The following is an 8,534-nucleotide window of genomic DNA, read 5'->3' as shown; positions in this document are numbered from 1 at the left end:
AACAGTACGGGTCAGCTGTATCGACATTCCGTTCTGTGTGAATGGTTACACACAATGACAATAAAAGTAAATTCTTCTATTTAGACTTTACTTGAGGATTTTGGGAAGACACGAACGGACCAATTCGTATTAGATGATTTCATATCAGGAAAATTTGCTCGTTTCATGAGCATTTCGAGCGACAAGCACGATCCTGGAAAGAATTAAGCTCTTAAGCGGTATGACTTTATTTGAGAGAAACCAGTTATGTGTGTGTTGTTTAAAAAAAAAGGTCAAAGTTCTCCAGTTTAGCATGAAAACAAAAGCAAAAACAACAATGCTGCATTAATGCCTTTGTTTGGTAAGCTTATTTATTCAGACCAAACGGTAGTAAAAGATAAAAGCACATTAAAAAAAAAACATTTCCACACCCATAAATATTGCACTCCAAATGTAGAGACTTCCTTTTTAATCCAGAGTAAAATGCGTTTAAGGGAGTAAATGAAGTGACTACAATGACTGTTGTCCATGACCTGATTTTCAACAGAATTAAATACTAATGATGATAAATACACCTGGGGTCAGTCAAATAAGCAGCTGGGTAGAAACAGATAGTACCTGTTAGATGTTACACAAAAGCTGTCGTTTGGTGCAACTGTACAAAAAGACAATCATACAGGTCATAACCCTTGCACATTGAGAATAAATAAAAGGCAAACGTAACACGCAAAAAGGTAAACAAACAAGCCAGGTTCTGGTAAACACAAATGACCATCATATTTCCTGGTATGATGTGGTGGGTGTCGAGTAGTTCCCGTCAATGCTCCTGCAAAGAGGAAGAAAAAGGATCTTTAAAGGAAGATTTCCACAGTGAGAATGCACAGCAGCACTGTTCACAAGGTCAGGTGTGTGTGTTTGTCTTGCGTAAATCATGAATGAGGCTGAACAGATCAGGAGCAGCTGCAACGCTCATGTAACAAGCAAATTTATCCACAGTATGTGTCATTAAACCCATTTTCGATCAAACGTCAGAAATGAAGAAGTGAAAAGGTGTGTTTTTAGTTCAACACGAGTTGACTGTTGGAAACTAGGATGTCAGCCCGTGGAATAAACAGCAAGGGGTGAATTAAACCAAATTTCTGCTCTCATAGCCAATCAGCAAGGAGAGCATGGTTTGCTGAAGCCCACTATGTCATGCCACAATAATAGTGTCTTCAATAGATGAGTAAACAAACTAGATAAAAAATATCGATAGTTGCAGTACAAGGATACATCTATCTATCTTTCTATCTATCTACCCTTGTCATATCCCTCGAGAGGGGTGACTGACAGTTAGATAAACACATACACAAAAACAAAGAAAATTAGAAAAGGGAAAAAGTAACAAAAAACACACACAAATTTTTGGGGGACCATGGCCAACCCAAATGCAAAAACACCCAAACAAGTTAAGCACCTCGGCTCCCAAGTTGGTCATTATCTCGTCCCTCAAGGTGAAACGGGACACAAGAAAGCATCCACGTCACTCGGTTCAGGGTGACAAAGCGAACTCTTCTGTTCACAGCAGGGCCCGACAGCTTTCACCGGTTTACCCCTGCCAAATCATATAGGTGCCCTGCCCATCCCTTAAAACAAGTCTAAACATCCCACTATCCTTTCACAACACCTCTCCACTCATTCCTATCACCAACAAGAGCTCTAGCTTCCACTACATTGAGACCTATTTCATGCAGTGCACTCATAACACCATCCATCCACGTTAACCTTGGCCTTCCTCTCAGTCTCCATCCATTTACTTCTGCTCTGTAGATCCTCTTCAACATTCGCTCCTCATGTGTCCAAACCAACCAAGTACTCTCTCATCCACCCGCTTGCTCAGTTCCGCACCTACTCAATTTCTGTCTCTCACAATTTCATTTCTCAATCTATCCAATCTAGTCACTACTAACATATTCGTGGATACATGAAATCTGTATTTTGAGAACATGACAAGTAGCGCACAAAGAACACACAACATCAACACAATTTTTGCAAATAGTTTTTCATGATTTGGTGTTTTTGATTATTTGCCAAGTTGCTCGACGACAAGTTGCTTTCAATGTTATGATACCAACTACAAATTGTTGCATTGAGTTCAGACACCAATTATTCCACTTGATTATGCAGTGGATTTAAAATTCTTATTATTTTTGTGGTTATTATTGAGCTAGGCTGTAAAATAGTAGAAGACATTAAACTGGTCCGTGGTACTGAAAAGGTTGGAGACCACTGATTTTGAGGACAACTTTTAAGTAATCAACTAAACATAATTCACTGTTAATGTAAAATGTGGCGCTCCAAACGGATACCAAATATTTATACCATTAGTGTATAGAATCCCCTCACCCAAGAATGACGTGTTAAAATTCTAATAATCCCTAAATATGATTTACCTTCTAATACATGAAAATAAGCTAACTATCTGTACCTATAATTTATTATTCCTAGTTACTGATTATAAATCGGCCATAAGAGGGTTGCGCATTTGGGCAACAGCGACACAGATACCTGATGTTGATACTCGTTCCTCCGAAGTTAGATTGTATCATATCATGTCTACTTCAGTTATAAATTGCTTTTCTTAGTGTGAGCGTTACAACACTGTCTTAGTACGCACAGCTTTAACTATAGCTATGAAGGTCATAGTCACTGTCATGTGAAAAAAAATCCACACTTTTGTCATTATTTAGTTAAAAAAATACCACTGTTTTATCATATTTGTATCTATAGAATGTTTATTTTACACATGTAATGAAAGTTTACATATTAAACATTCCATTAATGCGTTTTTTTTATAAATTACAAAACTACAGAAAGTTTTTAAAGAGTGATTTAAAGAGAACTGGCTTTTCAAATCTAAACTGAAGATGGCTGGGGAAAGGTGAGAGGTGAATGTCTATTAAATTCTGAGGATTTACATTACTAAGAAAAGCAAGTGATTTAATTTATGCACAAAAATAAAACTTAATTGGGTGCATCTATGTGTGTGTGTGTGCAAAGTGTAGCTCTAACAGACCCGTGTGATGTGGCCCGAGTCAGCTGCTAGTCAACACTCAGGTCAAAACATATAGAGAATTTATATGCAAGGGTCTGTTAAATGGAGGCGAGATATCGGCAAGAATTGAACAAAAAGTTCTTCTACATTTAGCTTGTGAGTGGTTGACGTCATTAGTCTTTGAGGATTTAGTGTAAGGTAAGCGAGCGTGCACATTGTCGAAAAACAGAAATGCAATGCATGACCGGGCTTGACTCAGCAAGTCAGATACTGGATATTTGTGGGGTGAGGCGTCTGACTTGCAGAAAATTGTCTGCAGCCTACATCTCCCCATTGCAGTAGGTACAATTGCGTAAAAAGCGCTGCAACACTAATATAAAAACTGTTGTTTTCATGAAAGACAAACTTAAGATTAAATTATTCTGTAAGGTGTGTTGATTTACCATTGGTGCATTCTCTTTTAAAAGGGTGCTTGATTTTATTTTATTTTTTTAGAAATTCACCTGGAAAAAACATTGAAAGCTTGTGACTAGAATACCTGACATTGAAGCACATTCCAATTCTTGAAAATACATTGAAATGTAAGCATTTTCAAGGATTTTAAGCACCCGGAAAAATAATGTTCATAGCTCCGTCTTACTTATAACTAAAGGTGCTGAACGGAATTTGGAACTATTATACTCGAGTCAGCCACCTCTAGTTTCGGTCATCATTGCAGCCCCTGTCAGGCACCTTCATGATGCGCGTACAAGTAAGTTCATGTTGACAGACTTGAAACCAATACCAAATGATAACATAAGTTTTGGTTATTTTCTAGCGTGTAATCTTTGTAAATACCCTACCTTTCAAGCAAATGTAGAGCAAATAATGAATCATACATTATACACAAACAAAAAAACGTAAGAACGAGCATGACGTCACTCTCCACCAAACCCCCTGTCCCCACATTTCTCCTGCGTAATGTGTTCCACCCCAAAAAGCTTATTAAAAATAATATAAAAGCAGATAGGTGCGGTGGGAAAAAAAAGCATAAGGACTCTTTGAACTCAGTAGGGCATTGTTAACACATACTTAATAACAAAATATTTAATTTTCATGTTTTTCAGAGACAGCTCAACCTATGCACCCCACATTTAGTGTGATTCAACATGTTTTAAAATACAAAATGTTCATGTTTCAGAATCGATTCAAATTCATTCACAACAGAATTGTGATGCATCTTAGAATGGGTGATTACCCCCACCCATCCCCATATTTTAGTATTTACAATTATAGTTTAAAGGAACTGCACAGAATTTGGAGCTGCCGCCATCTTCTGGCTTGAGTCATCATTGCTGCCTCGTCAGCTCATTCATTCATGAGCGCTAGGATAAACTCTTATTTTATCTGCCATGGGGTTTGTTGGCGTTTGGACTGTCCTAGAAGCAGGCCACTTCTTACTTTCACCATTTGCATGCTACATTAACAAATAAAAATAAAAACCTGCGGGGACGAACATTACGTAATTTGCAAGAACAGCCCTCCACACCCCATTCCTCTTAATATTTTTGCACCGGACCGCTAAAAGCAGACGCATAGGTGTCCTGGGGGATAAAGCATAAGGGCTCTTTGAACCCAGTTGGGCATTTTTTAACACGTAGTTAATAGAGAAAATATTGTATTTTCAAATTTCTAGGGACACCCTAAACAACACACCCTACCTTCAACCATTGTGAAGGGTGAATATATTGAAATACAAATACATACTCTACCTTTTTCTTGTTGTTAGAATTCAAAGTTAAATAACAATTTATTATTTTTTTATTGCTTTTGAGGAGTCTTGTTCTGAATGTGTTCATACAATTGTGTATCTCGTAGAAAAATGACAGTGAGTTTGCAGAATCTACCTCACCTTTCATCCTCTTCTTTAAGCCTGCTTGCTGCCTGCTTCGACTGTTTGATTTGCAAGTCCAGTCTTTGTAAAAAGTCTTTGGCGGAGAGCTCTTCCACTTGAGGCCGAGAGACTCTGGTGTCTTCGGGCGGCGGCGAGGGCCCTGGCGAAGGTCCCTCGATGTCCTGCAGCACTAGATAGGGGGTCTCCATCTCCTGACTCGTGGCTTCACCGTCCGGAGACTCCAGAGATAGTCCGTTAAAAATGGAGCGCTTAGGAACAGCCACAGGGATGTTGAGGCTGTTCTTGAGGAAGATGCAGTCGTTGCTGAACAACTTGTTAGCCCTCTTGATTTGCTCCATCTGAAATGTCCAGACAATGACAAGAAAAAGTGTTAGTAGGCAAAAAAAATGAAAGTTTTTGAGATCCGTGCCGTTTACAATTCACAATTCTGAAAATTTTATGTACGACTTTTTATATACCAAAACCCAAAGCTTTAAAGTTGGAAATTTTGTCAAAGTGGAAGGTTTATTCTCTATGGGTAACGATAACAAGTACATACAATTTTAGTTATTTCCGATATTAAGTACTAAAAGTAACTATCATGCAAATCGTGATTGAAAATCAATCCATGTAAAGTTTCACTGCACCACAGAAACCTGGAGGTAATTCTGCACCCAGATATAATTCCACTTAAAAATAACAGGGTTAATATGCAAAGGTCTTTTTGTTCGAAGATCTTAGGAGAAAAATATGTGAGATCACTTTAGACAGTGGTTCTCTCTGCCTAAAGCTACTCAATGTGTTATGTAAAAAAGTATCTTCGTATTTGTGCATTAAATCATAAGTCAATGCTTTAAAGCTAATTTCACTCTTGAGGTAATGCTCTACTTTCTATTTGATCATTTTTAACATAACTGACTTCCAATTAGCAGAATAAAACTCATCAGAATTCGAATCAGTCTGGATTTGGGTTGAAATTCCCGTCCTGTGTCTGACCATATTTTAGGGCCACATAGTATCGGTGCCTTTTTTTTAAGAATAACTTAATTTCCTCAAGTGTGATGTTTTAGATGTGTGATTTAGCAAGTGAATCATATAGATAGATAGATACTTTATTCATCCCCATTATTCATTCACACTTCCAGCAGTATCCTTGTGTTGAAAATAAAACAATAATAAAGTAAAAGGAATATAATACATAAATACCCAATGTAACGTGTTGATATAGAGTATTTGAATAGTGCTACATTAAATACACACTGTAATAAAAACAGGGTAATCATAATGTGGGGGTGTGGTTTAATGTGGGCTTTTACTACCCCGGGTGGAGTCAAAGAGCCTCATGGCATGAGGAAGAAATGATCTCCTCAGTCTGTCCGTGGAACAAGACTGTGACAGCAGTCTGTCGCTGAAGCTGCTCTTCCGTTTGGAGGTGATGCTGTGTAGTGGATGTGATGAATTGTCCATGATTGACCACAGCTTTTTCAGTGCCCCTCTCCCAGCTACAGTATCTCAATACAATATCTCATCTCATCTCATCTCATTAGCCGTACCGCTTATCCTCATTAGGGTCGCGGGGGGGCTGGAGCCCATCCCAGCCATCTCCGGGCAGTGGGCAGGGGACACCCTGAACTGGTTGCCAGCCAATCGCAGGGCACACAGGGACAAACAACCCATTCACTCATTCACACCTAGGGACAATTTGGACCGGCCAATTCACCTGAAATGCATGTTTTTGGAACGTGGGAGGAAACCGGAGTGCCCGGAGGAAACCCACGCAAGCACGGGGAGAACATACAAACTCCGCACAGGAAGTCCGGAGCTGGATTTGAACCCACGACAGGTTCCCATGACATGAACTGTGCCGCACAAGCGCTAACCACTGCGCCGCCGTGCTGCCTTCAATACAATATCTCCCCTCCAAAATATATAACTTAATTTCAACTGCCACTACACTACAATCAGACTAAGTAAGTTAATAAAGAATATATGGAAAAACAATCAATTGAAGTGTTCACTCACTGTATTCCAAGCTCAATCATATTAACAAAGGTCCACTGGTTTAAAAGGGGTTGTTTACAAATAATACCACTCAGACAGGATGTGTCTATTATGGTAGAATGTCCTAAACGTATATTGTTACTGTTATCCATCCATTATATGCACCTCTTATCCTCGGTAAGGTCGCATGGGGTGCTGGAGCCCATCTCAGCCAACTTCGGGCAGTGGGCAGAGGACACCCCGAACTGGTCGTCAGCCAGTTGCACACGGAGACAGACAACTCACTCGCTCATTCACACCTAGTGACTATTTAGATCTGACAGTTAAGCCGGAATGCATGTTTTTGGGAATGTGGGAGGAAACCGGAGTGTCAGGGGGAAACCCACGCAAGCACGGGGAGAACATGCAAACTCCGCAAGGATGGATGTAAATGAATTTGGATCCATGACCTCAGAACCACTCATCCAATATACCGCCCTTGCTACAGTTATGCTCATTTAAAATATTTCCGTTTAGTTCTTTATAATAAGTTTTTATCAGCAAAATTATAAAACGTTCGTACCAGTATATTGAGGGGAATTCGTAAAATGGAACTCACCGTTACACCGTATTTGAGAGCAATCCCCTGCAGAGTATCGCTGTCTGTAACCCGATGCTCTATGAATTTCTCCCCGAGCGAGGCCGTGACGCTTGCCGTGCTTCCGTAAGAACGTATTTTTGTCCTAGCCAGGCTTTGAGAGAGTTCGCTTTCGGACTCAGAACCGGACCTCGACCGAGGAAAAATAGGCTGGCCGAATCGTCCTGCTGCTCCTCCATCCCGCATTGGTAAGACGGGCGAGAACTCCGCCATCTTCTTTGGATGTAATGTGGAACTTGTGACCTCGGTGTGTGTTAACGCTTGACTCGCGTGGCCAAGACTATAAAAATGACAGCGTGGAGGTATGCAAAAGTTTCCATTCTCGCTACAATTCTACTTGCTAGCCCTAGAACTAAGACATGCTTCGGGGAGCACTATCTCAAAATTTCGTATTCGTCATAGAAATGTCACGTCGACGTCATGACGCCGGAAGCGTCTGTGCGTCCAATCAGCAACGAGAAAAAAACACTTCCGGTACGTTTGCAAAATAAAATTACCGTATATTGCTCGAATTTGGTGATTTTGTGCAGCAGGGGTCTCCAACTTAAATTAATGGTAAATGGTAAATGGCAAATGGTAAATGGTCTGCATTTATATAGCGCTTTTCAAGTCAATGAAGACCTCCTAAAGTGCTTTACAATGTGCTTCACACTTACCCATTCACACACACACACACACCAATAGCAGCCATGCAGCCATGCAAGGCGCCGACCTGCATATTGGGGGCATTAGGGATTCAGTGTCTTACCGAAGGACAGGCCGCTGAAGCGAGTGAAGTTAGGGCAAATAGGGTTTTCCCGAAAAACAGCTCTGATAAAAACATTCTGCTGTTCTTAAAGATACAGTGTTTTATAATTGTCCACAAGATGTCGCTGTAATGTGTAGTGCGACTGAAAATGAGAGGAAAGAAAACTGCAAACTACGGAGACTAAAAAAGAGCAAAAAGCACTCTTTTCTTCCATTTTCACCCAGCTTTTCTCAGAGAAAGACAAAAAGAAGGGTATTTTTTA

General features: G+C 40.0%; 1 protein-coding gene across 1 annotated transcript; it reads right to left on the bottom strand.

Annotated features, from left to right (window-relative positions):
- Positions 1 to 324: 324 nt before the first annotated feature.
- On the bottom strand, positions 325 to 7,955 carry lysmd2 (LysM, putative peptidoglycan-binding, domain containing 2). The gene is made up of 3 exons (XM_088334290.1): positions 7,486 to 7,955; positions 4,905 to 5,245; positions 325 to 805 (listed from the first exon to the last, which is right to left on the bottom strand). Exons 1-3 carry the CDS (start codon positions 7,735 to 7,737, stop codon positions 754 to 756), a joined length of 645 nt encoding a protein of 214 aa, XP_088190416.1. The 5' UTR covers positions 7,738 to 7,955; the 3' UTR covers positions 325 to 753.
- Between the last annotated feature and the right edge of the window lie 579 nt (positions 7,956 to 8,534).

The sequence above is a fragment of the Urocampus carinirostris genome, chromosome 4 (assembly GCF_059441175.1).
Source record: "Urocampus carinirostris isolate Australia breed hairy pipefish chromosome 4, RoL_Ucar_1.0, whole genome shotgun sequence".
Taxonomy (NCBI): domain Eukaryota; kingdom Metazoa; phylum Chordata; class Actinopteri; order Syngnathiformes; family Syngnathidae; genus Urocampus; species Urocampus carinirostris.
Note: the sequence above shows the minus strand (reverse complement) of the source record. Positions and strands in the feature narration are given on the sequence as shown.

What these genes read in the sequence shown, in the direction of transcription:
- lysmd2 (XM_088334290.1), bottom strand. Translation starts at nt 7,737, where the DNA reads ATGGCGGAGTTCTCGCCCGTCTTACCAATGCGGGATGGAGGAGCAGCA. An exon ending in CTCTCAAATACGGTGTAACG is followed by an intron (nt 5,246 to 7,485) that starts GTGAGTTCCATT and finishes TGGACATTTCAG; the next exon opens with ATGGAGCAAATCAAGAGGGC. An exon ending in CTTAAAGAAGAGGATGAAAG is followed by an intron (nt 806 to 4,904) that starts GTGAGGTAGATT and finishes TCCTCTTTGCAG; the next exon opens with GAGCATTGACGGGAACTACT.